We start from the raw sequence: 17670 nt of genomic DNA on the forward strand, positions 1-17670 counted from the left end.
GGAGGTTGCTGGTGAATAAGTTAAACCAGTTCCATTATAGATGATGTGGTCATGAGCCTGCCATAATGAGCCTAGCCCCAGTCCACCTACTTACTGTCGCCTTGGCCCACTCTGACGCTGCCATGGGATTCCCTTGGCTGGGATAGAAACATGTTCATTGCAGACGGCCTTTCATATCTCCTTACCTGTCGCTGTGCACTGCATCCTGCAGTTGCCATGGCAGCAGCAGCGTTCAGTCCCTGGACACTGGCTGTCGCTGCTGCATTCGGCAGGTGCCGGGCGGGCATATAGGCAGATGGACCTGTTGAAGGGTGGGCAGTGGCCAGATTTATCTGGAACAGACAAATTCAGAAAATAATGGCATGTTTCATGTGCTGTTGCCAGCGATGCATTATAGAAATTGGGCATAGTTATACAAACCATTATTCTACACACTTTCTCTATTTCTCCTATAATCTAGCTCCATGCAAAATTACTGTCGGATTGGTCTGATGGCCATATACAAATATGAATGCATTTTAGCGATTGTAAAAGAAACATCGCCAAGTGACTTGGCGCAGAATATTGAAACCGTTGATAGATACACGGTGAGAATTAATATTCCATTAAAGGAGGCCTTTAATTGAGGTTATTGTCTTGTGTCTGTTTAAACCACTCTGCCCTGTTTTGTGTGCTCACAATGTGCATTTGAGATATTTGCATGCATAAGTGCATATATTGGACAGGGTGTAGTGTAGAGGAGCAGCTGTGTGCATCCCGCCCCCCTACCTCCCATGTATTGGAGACATGAAATTGTGCCGTGCCCAACACCAGCCATAATACCAATAACGCAGCGAGTGTTTGAAAGAAGATACCCATTGAGACAACCCTACCGAATGTGCCCTCGACGTGATGATAACCTGCAGGAGGAAAAACCTGAAGGAGTGTGAAAAGAAGCCAACCAATGAATTGATGACATCATAAAGAAGTGTGCACCACGTCTCGAGATACTGGCTAAAAAGGATGTATAGATCCTGAAGAAACTAATGACAAAGTAAAGAATCGAGTGAGTTTCCCAATATAAAACGGGAAGATTACACATGCACGAACGGCTGCAGAAAAACAGCCATTCAATAACTGTACAGTTGCTTAAACGCAAGGTAGATAATTCATCATAGAAGCTGGCTATGAATAGTGAATAGAATGCAGACAAAGACACCACTGTACAGAAACTGGACATTGGTATCAAGAATTTAATAGGCCATAACCCAGGAAGCTGGAATAGAAAACTGTGTCGCGGCAAGAGTAGTAGGCTCATGGAGCTGCACGGCGAGGCTGTCTGGCCTAAAGTCAAGACTGAAACAACCAAGGTCAGCTCTCTGTTCTGATGAAGAACAAGTATGTAGAGTATGTACCTTCTCGCATTAAGGTGCAAGAAAGAACATGCCAAATTTTAATTCATTTAGAGCATTTAAAAGCTGCAAAGTGGACCAAAAAAATTGTGGTCTTCTGTCACGTGAGCCAAGGATGGAAATAGAGCTTAAACTTGAAGTCCCAGACACGATAGTGTGTGCCCTCCCTCTTGTGCATTCCCAAAGACAAGGATATCCTGCAAGGCCAAGTACAAAGACACTCTTATGGCAGAAGGCATGGGCGATGAGAGATGTTGGGCTAATTGGGAGGTGAGGTAGCTTCATGACCTGTACCCCTGCATCTGGGTCTTGGCGTACGTGCTGCTAAATTAACCGAATGTTCCATATGTGGCACAAGCGTGCCAACAAATTGTATTAGTCCATATAACGAAGGATCTTAAAGTTTGAAGAGCAATGAGAAACTGTGAATCTAATGTTTCTGAAATGGCATTTTATTTTAGAGGTGGGCATAAGTTGTTTACCTGATAATGGACAACCAATAACAATCCTAGTTCCAATAGAAAAGTAAACTTGGATGTCTCCCTTAACCAATCCCGGCCCTTGATAGGTTTTTTCATTATTTCCAGGTAGTATGATGTCACTCTGATGTATTTTTCATATATAAACCATACTTTGTGTAGAGATTATTGAGACTGAGCATATGTCCATTTTCGTTGTAACCTCCCTGTTTTAGATAAGTGTTAATAAAACAGTACTTTGTCATCTTCCGAACTGGTTCTGTTATTTGGACTCAGAATTACTCTAGTCTGATCCCATCCATTACTATGCATGTTCCTAAAGAGCCACAAGCTCAGTAGGGTGAAAAGATCCTCTAGATGAGGTGTCTGCATCCTTTGGCTCACCACATGTTTTGGACTTTGACTCCCACACCCCTCAGCCGGTAGAGTGAATGGCGGGACCCAAAGCATACCGACACACAGACCTGCAACTCATAGTACTGCACTACTATTAAAAGATTCCAGCCCAAACACTAGCTGTCCACAAGTTTGTGCTTCAAACAAAATAATCAAAAACACATTCTTTGGGACTGTTGCTGATATTTTCCTTATTAATAGTCTCTTTGCTTGTCGTAGTGGTTATACTGATAGAACACATTGTTGTCACATCGAAATATTCATTATTCCACCAAAAAGCCATATACATGCCGATAGCGGCCATTTTGCATGGTTTGTTAGTTGCACAAAAAGGACTGCTACCACGGGCATGTTCACGTCCACGTCCTCTCTGTGCAATGTTGCTTGTTTTTAGGATTTGCTGTTTGCCGGGCTTAGTAATCAGGGAGATTCCAGTTTTCAAGCCTGTTTAAGCCCTTGCCAATGAAAGAAATCCTTAATCCTAAACACCACATATGATCTTTGCAGGAGGCATTCACACACATCCCTATGGGGATTCTGCCTGTTTTTTCAGGATAAAATAAACAGGTGCAATCTATAGTGGCTCCAGCACTGCTGTGCACATGGACATTCCAACATAGATGGAGAGGCATGCGGATGTGCAGCATGGAGCTCTAGGGAGAGGTAGAAGCAGGCTTCAGGCTATGTTCCCCCACCCCCATTTGTGCTGTAAAGCACTCAGTTGTGTATCTATTTTGCTGTATACCTCAGTAAAGCACTCTGTTCCTTCTAGAAGCTAGGCCCAGGCTCAATAAATACCACAATAATAATATTCAAGAAATGTGATATTGAAACTTCGGAAGCAGCCAGGGAGACCGGTGCGGCTTGACGTCTGATGAGCTTGTGCTTGTGAGAGGGTCCTTTCCTCTAGCTTCTTCCTTGGTGTTGCTGTGTATTGCTCCAGAGCCTCTGGTGCTGTCAGCGTTGGTGTCAGTGACATTGGCGCTGGATGCTGGTGTCCTGGGGAACCCCTGCTGGTGCCCTGGGGGTGTTGTCATGAGCCATTGTGTGTCTCTCCTGGCATTCCGCATTCATGAGCTGTCTGGATTATGGGAGCACAGACTGTGCTTCTTCAAGTGGGATGTGCTATTTGCATCTCCTCTCTCTGCTATGTCCATAATTAGAGTGCGCCCCTTTAATAGAGGCACCTGAAAGGTTGTGGAACCTATTTTTGAAGATAACATTTCTGTTACAGAGCCTCCAACATGGTCTTCTCAATCAATGTTTAGCCCATGGTCTGAGGTTCTAACACAGTTGGACTGTGGTACCCCAAGTGGGAGTATGACTCCTAGCCGCTTGCTTATTGTTTTGGCAAGGAGCTCCTCGAGAAGACAGCGCCTTCAGAAAGAGAAAGTGGATTTAATTGATTCGGATAGGGGGAGGCAACTGTTATTTGTCAGGAATATGATGGCAGTCTAGGTAAAGAAACAGTTGTGGATAGATCCCCAAGAAATTGTATTTCATCTTCACGTATCAGGAATTTGAAAAATGTTATTTCAGAAGCCAGCTCACCGTTGCCCCAAGCTCCCAAACGATGGGAGCCATAATGCAAACTGGCCTTTCATCAAGGAGAAAATCATGACCAACCTCAATCAATGCCTTAATGGGTCTGATTTTGGCTGCTGGTTTGAATCTTTCCAAGCCTCTTGTGAAACGTCCCCAGCTAGGACAGACAATACACGTCAAACTAAGGGGTCTGTCAGTCAGACCTGTCATTCTATAATGAGTGTGGCTTGACAGACAGACAGGGTGATGGAAGCGATGACAAAGAGGAGACAGATTCTGAGCGCATGGGAAGACTGACACGATCACTGCAGCCAGAGATTAGCAGAACCAAGTCACTCAGCCAAGGACAAATTGAAACGAAAAAGTTTGAGTTCCCAAGACATTAAGCCACCTGCAGAAAGTTAGGCTAAAATCCTCACAATTACAGGCAAGAGGGCTTCATTTTGTGGTCTCAATACACGTGACCCAGTTGAACGAGACACTGCCCATTCAACCAAGGCAGACAAGGGTAGACGTTCCCATCGAGTAAGTTAAGAAGAAGCAACAAGTGTTGCAGCTGGATGTTCAACTGAATGTACTCTCACAGGCCTCGATGATCAGAGAATGGCAAAATTAGGAACATTTTGCACCTCTATGTTCATTCCCATTGCCTTGAAAAGGTACACTCGGTCTGGTAACTGTCCAGGGTCCCAGGGATGGTAGGACACACTCTGACCAATCCAGATGTGACTTTCACAGGGGAAATAACTTGTTGGAAAGACAAATGGTCTCTCTGCGACCCTGCAACATTGTAGACAGGCACTAGTAGGGGTGGTCTCAGGAGGGACTCCAAGGCATGGTTCTCCAATCGTAGGACTAACCCATAAATTTACTATACATAACTAGCTCAAACTCATCAATGTAATGGGCTATTAGGTTTCTGGGATGGAACCTGAATTTGTGACATCACATCGGGATAAAACCGGGTGACACATGCTTAGAAGTAGAGAGCTCTGGAGGATACTTGTTTTCCGGTATGATCCCTGTCTGTTTTTGATTGCTAATAAAAGACAGTGGGCCTCATTATAAGGTTGCCGTCCGGAAAACAACGGTGCCGGTAAGCTCACTGGCACTGTTGCTTCTGGACCGGCAAACTACAAGTCTGCCTGCCGGAGCCGTTGTGCCCTACAGGTCTGACCCTGCCGGGCTCAGCGGCCACGGCAGACTTGTCACGGGATCACCGTCACCATTAACAACGGTGCCGGTGCTCCCGTGTCCCCATTCCCATAGAGTCCCACGGGACTCTATGGGAATGGGGATTAACAAAATTGCTGGTGCCTGTAATTCATTCCGAGTCTGGCGGCAACCTGCCGGTAGCACCAGCAGGGTCACCGCAAGACTCGTAATGAGGCCCAGTAACTTTGCCCCATGTAACTTTGCCCCTTCCGTTCTTGTGGCGGGGATGTTTTGATGGGCCCAAGTTTTCTCTGCTGGTAATTAGGGTGAAAGATTGAAACCACCGACCATCTTGAACTAGTCCTTGACAGACTCTAAGATCAAGATCGTTTTATTATAGAGTCTTTGGACTGACACTCTTAGCTTAACTTGGTTTATATGATATATGTACATGTCCTGTGTCTTTTTCTGTTTGTATATTCCGTGTTTTTGTGTGCCTAGATGGCTGCGGGCTTTGGTGCAATATAAATAAATACAAAATAAAAATAAATAAAAAGTATGAATATGGCACAGATTGTCACTTACTGCCAGTGAAGGGCATTCTGGCCTACTTCTGCCTCATAATGGCCCTCCCTGTGTTTACATAGAGGCGATGAAACTGACTCATCACAGTAATGACTCGTTAAGTATTCTGGCTTAATGGATAATGTCCTCAATTGCGATTGATACTTTTAGAGTTCAAGTCCTGGCTCCTCACGAGCACTCCTGCTAATCTTTATATATGTTTTCTTTTTTTCTTTTTTATTGTGATATAGTTCATTAAACTTTACACAGCTTAAATCCAAAGGAAGTCACATTTTGCAGGTAAGGTTACTCTCTTAAATTAACACATTGCATGATACGATATTGAAAACTTTCACAATCTCTCTCTATAGCAAAGAAAAGTACATGATGCATGCATCATTGTTGCCCATCATACTTTCCAGCCATAGAAAGTTCTCACACCGATGGAACGTGTCACACCAAGTCTTTACTTATGTAGGGGGGTGCATGCACACAGCAGATGTGTCGGAGTTTCCAAGACCTCCTCCCAGCAGAGACGGCATTTTCGAGAGGTTTCAGGTAGTCGACACCAGACACTTTCCAAATCTCGAGTTGCCACCATGTTGAATTTGACTCTTAGGTAGTCCCAGAATAAATAGTTGCCCAAGAATTGATCAATGTAAGTGAGCGGACTCTGGTTTTTTGTACTCAAATTAACCACACTGCATCTCCCCTTCTCCCGCTCAGGACCCCAAGACATGTACGAATGGTGACCTAGGCTGCTTCTGTACCTTGCAGGGGCTTCTTGCATCGCAGACTGCAGCCGTAGTGGCAACACTTCTCGTCTCCCGGGCATTGCTGGTCTGTGGCGCATTCGTTCCTTGGCGGGGTGGGGAAACTGTCGCATGTCGGATAGCTGGGAGGCAACGGGCACGCGCCATTCTTTTCTGGAGCTGAGAAAATAATTATCAATCAAAACAAGGTCAATCCTGGCAAAAGGAAGAGAAAGAAGTGTGTGTAGAAGAGGAGAATTCAATGGACCACGACATATCAACATCATATTAATGTGTGGGATAAATTACGGAACCAGTCTCTGGCAAGCAAACCAATGCATTCGGAAAGTGGTGCAGCGGGTCGATAGCATTCATAAGGTATGGGGTGACTTTCAAAGTCGTTAATCGGTGATATTAGAATGCTTATTATGCATGATCCTTCAAATACTGTACAGATAGATTATCCAAAAAGTGGACTCTGCACACCCATTGAATACAGAATGTTTGTAAACCCACTCATAAATGTAGCCATAGTTTGCAAACACCACCAAGTATGTCTTTATCATCAGCTCCTTTGGTACCAATTTCCACCCATTGCGACCAGGGCAGCAGCTAGAGGGCAATATCACCCATTGCGACCACAGCATCAGCTAGAGGGCAATATCACCCATTGCGACCACAGCATCAGCTAGAGGGCAATATCACCCATTGCGACCACAGCAGCAGCTAGAGGGCAATATCACCCATTGCAACCACAGCAGCCGCTAGAGGGCAATATCCACCCATTGTGACCACAGTAGCAGTCACTACAGGGCAATATCCACCCATTGCGACAACAGCAGCAGCCGCTAGAGGGCAATATCACCCATTGCAACCACAGCAGCAGCTAGAGGGCAATGTCCACCCATTGCGACCACAGCAGCAGCCGCTAGAGGGCAATATCCACCCATTGTGACCACAGTAGCAGTCACTACAGGGCAATATCCACCCATTGCGACCACAGCAGCAGCCGCCAGAGGGCAATATCACCCATTGCAACCACAGCAGCAGCTAGAGGGCAATGTCCACCCATTGCGACCACAGCAGCAGCCGCTAGAGGGCAATATCCACCCATTGTGACCACAATAGCAGTCGCTAGAGGGCAATATCCACCCATTGCGACCACAGCAGCAGCGCTAGAGGGCAATATCCACCCATTGTGACCACAGTAGCAGCTAGAGGGTAATAACACCCATTGCGACTACAGCAGCAGCTGTTAGAGGGCAATATCTGCCTATTGTGACCACAGGATCAGCTAGCAGGCAATATCCACCCATTGTGACCACAGGAGCAGCTGGGGGGCAATAGCCACCCATTGCAACCACAGCCGCAACTAGTGGGCAATATCCACCCATTGCGACTACAGCAGCAGCTAGAGGGCAATATCCACCCATTGCAACCACAGCAGCAACTAGTGGGCAATATCCACCCATTGCGACCACAGCAGCAGTTAGAGGGCAATATCCACCCATTGCAACCAAAGCAGCAGCTAGGGTGCAAGGGATGCTGTGCATAGGAATCCCTATAGTTCTGCTTCCTTCCTTGGATGATTTTGCTAGCTTACATTTTTAAAGCTAACTCAAGCCCTGCGGTAACAACCTGTGCCTGAGGCTCCTGGCCTTCTAAATGCTGAGACTGCACCATGTTCAAGATGCAGCCACATACCTCCTTACACAAGCTAGTAAATGGTGTAGGATGCCGGTCTAGTTTGGTGATGTTGATGCATTAGGCATTTTAAAAGGGTAAACTTTGTTGCTGATGCCGCTTCCTGGCATTGGGGGACTTTTCAAGTTGGTGGTCTTAAGTATAAGAAACCCAATTGTGCCATCATTTTCTACACGTCAATATGGATTTGCCTGACTTCAAAAAAAGTTACCTTGGTTCCTGCTGGGGGACAGGATATTCTGGTTCTCGCTGGGGGACAGCAGATCTCAGTTCTCACTGGGGGACAGGAGATCTTGGTTTTTGCTGTGGGACAGGAGATTTTGGTCTTTGCTGGGGGGCAGGATATCTTGGATCTCACTGGGGGCAGGAGATCTTGGTTCTCGTTGGGGCGCAGGAGATCTTGGTTCCCGCTGGGGGGCAGGAGATCTTGGTTTTCGCTGGGGGGCAGGTTCTCGCTCGGGTACAGGAGATATTGGTTCTCCCTGGGGACAGCAGATCTTGGTTCTCGCTGGGGGAAAGAAGATCTTGATTCTCGCTGGGTCACAGGAGATCTTGGTTCTTGCTGAGGGCAAGAGATCTTGGTTCTCACTGAGGGACAAGATATCTTGATTCTCACTGGGGACAGGAGATCTTGGTTCTTGCTGGGGGACAGGACATCTTGGTTCTCACTGTGGAACAGTAGATCTTGGTTTTCGCTGTGGGACAGGAGATCTTGATTCTCGCTGGGGGCAGGAGATCTAAGTTCTCGCTGAGGGGCAGGATATCTTGGTTCTTGCTGCGGACAGGTTCTCGCTGGGGAACATGAGATCTTGGTTCTCACTGGGGACACCAGATCTTGGTTCTCACTGGGGGACAGGAGATCTTGGTTCTCGCTGGGGGACAGGAGATCTTGGTTCTCGCTGGGGGGCAAGAGATATTGGTTCTCGCTGGGGGCAAGTGATGTTGGTTCTGGCTGGGTGTCAAGAGATATTTTTTCTCAATGGGAACAGGAGATCTTGGTACTTCCTGGGGGACAGGACATCTTGGTACTTGCTGGTGGACAGGACATCTTGGTTCTTACTGGGGGACAGGACATCTTGGTTCTAGCTGGGGACAGGAGATCTTGGTTCTCGCTTGGGGAAGGTTCTCGCTGGGGGACAGGAGATATTGGTTCTCCCTCGGGAAAGGAGAACTTGGTTCTTGATGGGGGACAGGACATCTTGGTTCTCGCTGTGGACCAGGAGATCTTGGTTTTCACTGTGGGACAGGAGATCTTGGTTGTCACTGGGGGACAGGAGATCTTGGTTCTTGCTGGTGACAAGAGATCTTGGTTCTCACTGGGGGTCAAGAGATCTTGATTCTCACTGGGGGCAGGAGATCTCGATTCTCACTGGGGGCAGGAGATCTTGGTTCTTACTGGGGGACAGGAGATCTTGGTTCTCGCTGTGGAACAAGAGTTCTTGGTTTTGGCTATGGGACAGATATTGGTTCTCGCTGGGGAAAGGAGAACTTGGTTCTTGATGGGGGACAGGACATCTTGGTTCTCGCTGTGGACCAAGAGATCTTGGTTTTCACTGTGGGACAGGAGATCTTGGTTGTCACTGGGGGACAGGAGATCTTGGTTCTTGCTGGTGACAAGAGATCTTGGTTCTCACTGGGGGTCAAGAGATCTTGATTCTCACTGGGGGCAGGAGATCTTGATTCTCACTGGGGGCAGGAGATCTTGGTTCTTACTGGGGGACAGGAGATCTTGGTTCCCGCTGTGGAACAAGAGCTCTTGGTTTTGGCTATGGGACAGGAGATCTTGATTCTCGCTGGGGGCAGGAGATTTTAGCTCTTGCTGAGGGGCAGGATATCTTGGTTCTTGCTGGGGGCAGGTTCTCGCTGGGGGACATGAGACCTTGCTTCTTACTGGGGACAGCAGATCTTGGTTCTCACTGGGGGACAGGAGATCTTGGTTCTCACTGGGGAAAGGAGATCTTGGTTCTCGCTGGGGGACAGGAGATCTTGGTTCTCGCTGGGGGGCAAGAGATATTGGTTCTCGCTGGGGGCAAGTGATGTTGGTTCTGGCTGGGTGTCAAGAGATATTTTTTCTCAATGGGAACAGGAGATCTTGGTACTTCCTGGGGGACAGGACATCTTGGTACTTGCTGGTGGACAGGACATCTTGGTTCTTACTGGGGGACAGGACATCTTGGTTCTAGCTGGGGACAGGAGATCTTGGTTCTCGCTTGGGGAAGGTTCTCGCTGGGGGACAGGAGATATTGGTTCTCCCTGGGGAAAGGAGAACTTGGTTCTTGATGGGGGACAGGACATCTTGGTTCTTGCTGTGGACCAGGAGATCTTGGTTTTCACTGTGGGACAGGAGATCTTGGTTGTCACTGGGGGACAGGAGATCTTGGTTCTTGCTGGTGACAAGAGATCTTGGTTCTCACTGGGGGTCAAGAGATCTTGATTCTCACTGGGGGCAGGAGATCTCGATTCTCACTGGGGGCAGGAGATCTTGGTTCTTACTGGGGGACAGGAGATCTTGGTTCTCGCTGTGGAACAAGAGTTTTTGGTTTTGGCTATGGGACAGATATTGGTTCTCGCTGGGGAAAGGAGAACTTGGTTCTTGATGGGGGACAGGACATCTTGGTTCTCGCTGTGGACCAAGAGATCTTGGTTTTCACTGTGGGACAGGAGATCTTGGTTGTCACTGGGGGACAGGAGATCTTGGTTCTTGCTGGTGGCAAGAGATCTTGGTTCTCACTGGGGGTCAAGAGATCTTGATTCTCACTGGGGGCAGGAGATCTTGATTCTCACTGGGGGCAGGAGATCTTGGTTCTTACTGGGGGACAGGAGATCTTGGTTCCCGCTGTGGAACAAGAGCTCTTGGTTTTGGCTATGGGACAGGAGATCTTGATTCTCGCTGGGGGCAGGAGATTTTAGCTCTTGCTGAGGGGCAGGATATCTTGGTTCTTGCTGGGTGCAGGTTCTCGCTGGGGGACATGAGACCTTGGTTCTTACTGGGGACAGCAGATCTTGGTTCTCACTGGGGGACAGGAGATCTTGGTTCTCACTGGGGGACAGGAGATCTTGGTTCTCGCTGGGGGACAGGGGATCTTTCTCAATTATATACAGATGTTATTCCAAAGACCATTGAAACCTTTTTCTATCTCAGTCGGATGGAGCCATAAAGACTCTGGCTAGGAAACAGGTAAGCAGAGCTCGTCAGGATGCATCAGAGGGGACCATTTGTGATCAGTGTCAGGGTGGGATCTTTGGGGTCTCTTGTGGACAGTGTACAGAGAACAGGTGGGCACTCCCACGAGAGAGAATGGCAGCCCTACGCATTTCAGCACAAACCACAAGTGATATAGGCGTATAACGGTCACAGTTAAAATTGACCTTCTGAACACAGTGATGTCTAATAGTGGCATTTCCTTTATAGTTATCAGCTCATTGCCTGAACATCTGTATGATTCTGTCAGTACCAAGATCTCCTGTTGCACTTCTGCAAATAAAAGACACTTTAGGAAAGTATAGTGCACGGCAGGACGTGAGAAGGTTTGCTAAGGAACGTGGAATAATGCCAGAGACTGGACATGCCTAGGACAGTGGAAACCAGAGCTTCTATCGTGTCAATGAAAGATGCATAGTATTTGAATTAATTTAGGCTTTTCCTAATGAATGCTTTGATTTTGTTTATATGATCATAAATCGACAATTCTGGGAGTTTTGGTGGAAGCCTGCAGAAACAAATGTGCACCATGAGCCATCAAATGTTTCAGCTGTAACTCTTTTTAGACTGGTTGACATCATCAGACTTTGTCTGCCAATGTTCAATACACATGGAGGTCATTACATTTGTCCTGTGGAATTATCCAAATGCTTCTGCTAATGCCATGAGTTCGGGCTATTTTCACATCTTCACTCAATCCTCTTGCTTTGATATCGGACACCACCTTCACTTTGAATGCCATCTGCTTGGATAAAACCCTGTATCCAGTATCAATCGGCCTGCTATTCCCTTAAATAGAGAAGATGCAGTCCGGTAACATCTTATGTAGCGTTATAGCCTGCACTCAGAATTATTTTACACTGTGAGCTGGATGGCGTATGATTTGACGTATAATCCTAGAATCGTGATAGCGTTCAGGTGCATGGTGGGACCCATTTATGTGCACACTTGGGGTGATTTAGACAAACAAAAGAGGTGATGGATGGAAGTTTTAGACTTAATCTTAACCTCTGGCATTGCTCTAGGCAACCCTGCAGTTCTTCAGACAGCCAAGCCATTACTTAAAGGGGAAGGGCTATATGCAAATCAGGCTTGGGCCTAACCCTGATGGCTCCCGAGCATGCTCGGCATAGAGACCCAAACTACAACTCACTGATGATGCCCAGTGAGGCCGAAACAGGCTCAGGGTTGCGTTTGGGATGCGGCCGAGCAGTTGGGCTGGTCCATTTGGGGGGGAACCCAGTAGTGTTTTCATATGGTATTTCCCCTTTCTGTAATGGCTTGGCAGAGCTTTAGCAAATGGAAAGAGGAGGGGGGCTGGTCTGGAACACAGAAGGAGCACTATAAAAAGGGACAGGGAGAGGAAAGGTTGATCGTAAGGTGTTCAGGTGAGGTCAGGTGGAGAGGAGGTGGACCAAGAGACCAGATGGAGGAAGGACAGTGTAGCAGAGTGTGGAAAAGATTGTTACAGATGAGTCATTAGCTGTGAGAGAGAGAAAGGTACTTGTTAAAATGAGAGGATGTATGGTTATTGGGAGGTGTGAGTGAGGGTTACATAAAGGTTAGGAGAATGAGTGAGGGTGGGAAGAGGGTATGAGAGAGTGAAAGGGGCAACGGCAAGTGAGAGGAGAGGAGGGTTGGAGACTAGGGACGAGAGGAGGAGACTGAAGAAGAAGAGAGTGGGAGGAAGAAGGAGTGAAATAGGAGAATGACAGCAAGTAAAGGAAGGAACATCACGCACAGGAATACAAGTCACAATTTGAAGAAAAGACATCTTTGGGGGCTCAGGGTATGTTTTCTCCTATAGGAACCCCAAAGGGAGTGAGAGAGGAAAGCCTGAGGCCTTTCAGTCATCACTATAGTCAGAATCTTAGACAGTAGGGGTTATCAATCTCTAGCTGCCAACTAAGGTGATAGGGGCGACTGGACTAGAGAGGTGGGAAGCCCAGGGGAGATGGGAGAGGGGTGGCCTTTTGTGAGTCCTATTCTCATAGCATATCATCAAGGTTTAGCCTCATTTCAATTCTGTAAAATAAAGGCACTTGAACCCTCTTCTGGGGTATTGCTATTCTTAGGGGCATCTGCTATAGCATGCATTGATTAAAGCCAAAAAGGAAGTCGAAGGAAACACACCTAGGTGGGTAATCTGAGGAGCTAACAGGTGAAGCGGATACACCTGGATAACACAACAGGGGGATGGGGAATAAGCAATCACTTATTGAGCAAAGGGGAGACAAGAAACCAAAAAGAATATTGCCTATTCAGGGCAACACAGAACCCTATTAGAAACAGCATGGCTCAGCCCCAAAAGGGACAGACAGACAACCAACGATGAGGCAGGAGGATGGGAGCCAGAGAGGGATAGAGGAAGCAGTGAGGCTTCTGAGTGCTCCTCTTAGACACTGGCAAGGGTGAGAACCACAGTAAGAGAAACAGCTGGAAGGATAGTAAGGGCCTGCTCGGGTGAGAACCAAAATAAGAGAAACAGCTGGAAGGATAGTAAGGGCTGGCTCGCAGACACTGGCATGGGTGAGAACCAAAGTAAGAGAAACAGGTGGAAGGATAGTAAGGGCTGCCTCGCAGACACTAGCAAGGATAAGAGCCACAGTAAGAGAAACAGCTGGAACCCTGCTGAGAGCTGCCTCTCAGACACTATCTGGGATGAGAGCCAAAGTAAGAGAAACAGCTGGAGCCCTGCTGTGGGCTGCCTCTCAGACACTATCTGGGATGAGAGCCAACGTAAGAGAAACAGCTGGAGCCCTGCTGAGGGCTGCCTCTCAGACACTCTCTGGGATGAGAGCCAAAGTAAGAGAAACAGCTGGAGCCCTGCTGAGGGCTGCCTCTCAGACACTCTCTGGGATGAGAGCCAAAGTAAGAGAAACAGCAGGAACCCTGCTGAGGACTGCCTCCCAAACACTGGCAAGGATGAGAGCCAACGTAAGAGGAACAGCTGGAACCCTGCTAAGGGCTGCCTCCCAAACTCTGCCTGAGATGAGAATGAAAGTAGGAGTAAAGCTGAAACCCTGCTGAGGGCTGCCTCTCAGACACTGGCAAGGATGAGAACCAAAGTAAGAGAAACAGCAGGAACCCTGCTGAGGACTGCCCCCCAAACACTGGCAAGAATGAGAGCCAAAGTAAGAGGAACAGCTGGAACCCTGATAAGGGCTGCCTCCCAAACACTGCCTGAGATGAGAACCAAAGTAGGAGTAACGTTGGAACCCTGCAGAGGGCTGCCTTTTAGACACTATCTGGGATGAGAACCAAAGTAAGAGAAACAGCTGGAGCCCTGCTGAGGACTGCCTCTCAGACACTGGTTGAGATGAGAACCAAAGTAAGAGAAACAGCTGGAGCCCTGCTGAGGGCTGCCTCTCAGACACTATCTCGGGTGAGAACCAAAGTAAGAGAAACAGCTGGAGCCCTGCTGAGGACTGCCTTTCAGACACTTTCTGGGATGAGAACCAAAGTAAGAGAAACAGCTGGAGCCCTGCTGAGGACTGCCTCTCAGACACTGGCTGAGATGAGAACCAAAGTAAGAGAAACAGCTGGCGCCCTGCTGAGGCCTGCCTCTCAGACACTGGCTGAGATGAGAACCAAAGTAAGAGAAACAGCTGGAGCCCTGCTGAGGACTGCCTCTCAGACACTGGCTGAGATGAGAACCAAAGTAAGAGAAACAGCTGGCGCCCTGCCGAGGCCTGCCTCTCAGACACTGGCTGAGATGAGAACCAAAGTAAAAGAAACAGCTGGACCCCTGCCGAGGACTGCCTCTCAGACACTGGCTGAGATGAGAACCAAAGTAAGAGAAACAGCTGGCGCCCTGCTGAGGGCTGCCTCTCAGACACTATCTGGGGTGAGAACCAAATTAAGAGAAGCAGCTGGAGCCCTGCTGAGGACTGCCTTTCAGACACTTTCTGGGATGAGAACCAAAGTAAGAGAAACAGCTGGAGCCCTGCTGAGGGCAGAAGGTGGAATTTGAAAGCCTAGTGAAAGTTATCTCCCAGACCATGTCAGGGGCCAGAGAGAGAGAACACACACTTGGAGGAAGCCTTGGCCTGGGAAGGGGACCTGTGCCTGGTGAGTGTAAACATCACAGTCCAGCAACATTTTTAAGCAAGTAGGAAGAATACTTGCTAGTGCAATTGCATTCTAAGATATTGCTACTGGCCCAAGAGGCTGGCAGCCAGGTGATGGCAGCATCTATACCCAAACATTTACCCGAAGCAAGGGGCCAAAGAAGTGCCTCTGGTAGGCGTGTTCCTATTGGTCCAGGATGGAAAGCTTGCCGGGTGGTGTCGATAGCAGGGAGGAGCCATATCCATTATGGCCCGGTGGGCAACCCATATCTAGAGGGGGATAACGGAGCCTGAAATGTATCCTAAGGCAAGTGAGGGAGTATTTGCTGGTAGGTCGTGCCAACACGCATCCTTGTGGCACACCTGGGAGACTGTGATGTCAGGTCGCGAACCAAGGGCTGTTTTTCTGGGACTCTGTATTAGGGAATCCTTTCAAGTGCTTTCAGGTCACAAGCTGAGTGCTATTTTCCTGAGACTGTGTATTAGGGAATCCTAATAAGAATGGTGTCCCCTTAGATACACATCTGGGAGATTATAACAAGCCCACCCGACACATGTCTTATTGGCTCAGCGATCCTAAGTCAGAGTGATGAGTCTTACCTGGTTCTGGTTCCTTGCACTTTAACCCGCAGTGGAAGTTGCAGCACTTCTGATTCCCTGTGCAGTTGCTGTCATTACTGCACTGATCGGGGTCCTTTCGCTTGCATATTCGATCGTCTTTTGGACATTGACCAGCTTTGTCTGTAACAAAAGTATGTATGTAGGCAGGATTAAAAACTCTGTGACTGAAGGGGATACCACTATAGTAAGACAATAATAGTGGCTTCCTGTTGCAGCCCCACATCACAAGGCATAACTGCCAGTTACCTAACATCTCTCTGCCCCAGGGAGCACCATCTCACATCCTCAGAGCACTCAGAGGAGAAGGTCTTTGGCATGAAGGTATTCGCAAATATCACCCTCAAGACGTTTAGGAAAACTCGCTGCTTCCAAGAGTATTACTGCAACACTAGGCTATGCAAGATTGAAAGATATCACAGGAAGTGACATCACACTGTACTGTACCATTTACAACCAAGGATGGATGGACTGTACCCATTGTTGGCATTTGAAGTCTGATTTGCATATTTCTGCACGTCTTCTGCAATGGCGCAGATGAGCTGCGAAATCACACTAATCACATTTGTCTGTTTATGCTTGACCAATTATAGACCTCACTGGACATACGATCACGCCGTAGTTGACCCCTCCAAGATGGCACCGGAAAGGGCACTCCACTGCCCCTAAATCTGTAAAGACATCAAAGGAAGTGGCATCACACTGCCCTGAATCTTTAAAGATAGCAAAGGAAGTGGCATCACACTGCCCTGAATCTATAAAGATAGCAAAGGAAGTGGCATCACACTGCCCTGAATCTATAAAGATAGCAAAGGAAGTGGCATCACTCTGCCCCTAAATCTGTAAAGATAGCAAAGGAAGTGGCATCACTTTGCCCTGAATCTATAAAGACAACCAAGGAAGAGGCATCACACTGCCCATGAATCTATAAAGACATCAAATGAAGAGGCATCACACTGCCCTGAATCTATAAAGACATCCAAGGAAGTGGCAACACACTGCCCATGAATCTGTTAAGACATAAAGGAATAGGCATCACACAGCCCATGAATCTATAAAGACATCAAAGGAAGAGGCATCACACTGCCCATGAATCTATAAAGACATCAAAGGAAGAGGCATCACACTGCCCATGAATCTATAAAGACATCAAAGGAAGAGGCATCACACTGCCCATGATTCTGAAAAGACATCAAAGGAAGAGGTATTACACTGCCCATGATTCTGTAAAGACATAAAGGAAGAGGCATCACACAGCCTTTGACTCTATAAAGACATCAATGGACATGGTATCACACTGCCCCTGAATATGTAAAGACATCAAAGGAAGAGGCCTCACACTGCCCATGAATCTGTAAAGACATCAAACGAAGTTACATCACACTGCCCTTGACCGACAAAAGACTTCACCAGAAGGGATATTACACTATCTCTGACTCCACTGATGAACCAATGCAGGTGTTTTTAAATAATTATTTAAACCATTTAAATACACATATATAGGAGGATGGGAGAAAACACTAAAATAAACATAATTTCAAATTATTACATGTAAAACATCAACTTTAAATTATTTGCATCTCTAGAGATCACAAAGCCCAGTTCTTTGAAACTCACATCTCCTGTACAATCTTCTCATCTTCATTTAAATTCTCACAAAGCATCAAGCCTTTTCTCACTGGCTCGGATTTTCTATTTGGTTTCCTTTTGCTCTGTTCTTTCATATCCCAACTATAACTAAGGTCTGAATCCCCTTCTGCTCCTCTGGATGCTGCTCTACATGTTCCAGCCTGG

General features: G+C 47.3%; 1 protein-coding gene across 4 annotated transcripts in view; it reads right to left on the reverse strand.

The window, feature by feature from the left end:
* The window catches only part of LOC138453020 (balbiani ring protein 3-like), a 140312-nt gene that overhangs the window by 44760 nt on the left and 77882 nt on the right, over positions 1-17670 (reverse strand). For 2 of the 4 annotated variants that reach the window (XM_069605434.1, XM_069605432.1), the window contains 3 exons: positions 15859-15999; positions 6301-6462; positions 186-332 (listed from right to left, as the gene is read on the reverse strand). In XM_069605434.1, coding sequence (XP_069461535.1) covers positions 186-332; positions 6301-6462; positions 15859-15999 — 450 coding nt within the window. The remainder of the gene's footprint in view (positions 1-185; positions 333-6300; positions 6463-15858; positions 16000-17670) is intronic. The other 2 variants (XM_069605435.1, XM_069605433.1) reach the window with 1 other exon arrangement.

This window comes from Ambystoma mexicanum, chromosome 4p, assembly GCF_040938575.1.
Source record: "Ambystoma mexicanum isolate Mex_15411 chromosome 4p, UKY_AmexF1_1, whole genome shotgun sequence".
Classification (NCBI taxonomy): domain Eukaryota; kingdom Metazoa; phylum Chordata; class Amphibia; order Caudata; family Ambystomatidae; genus Ambystoma; species Ambystoma mexicanum.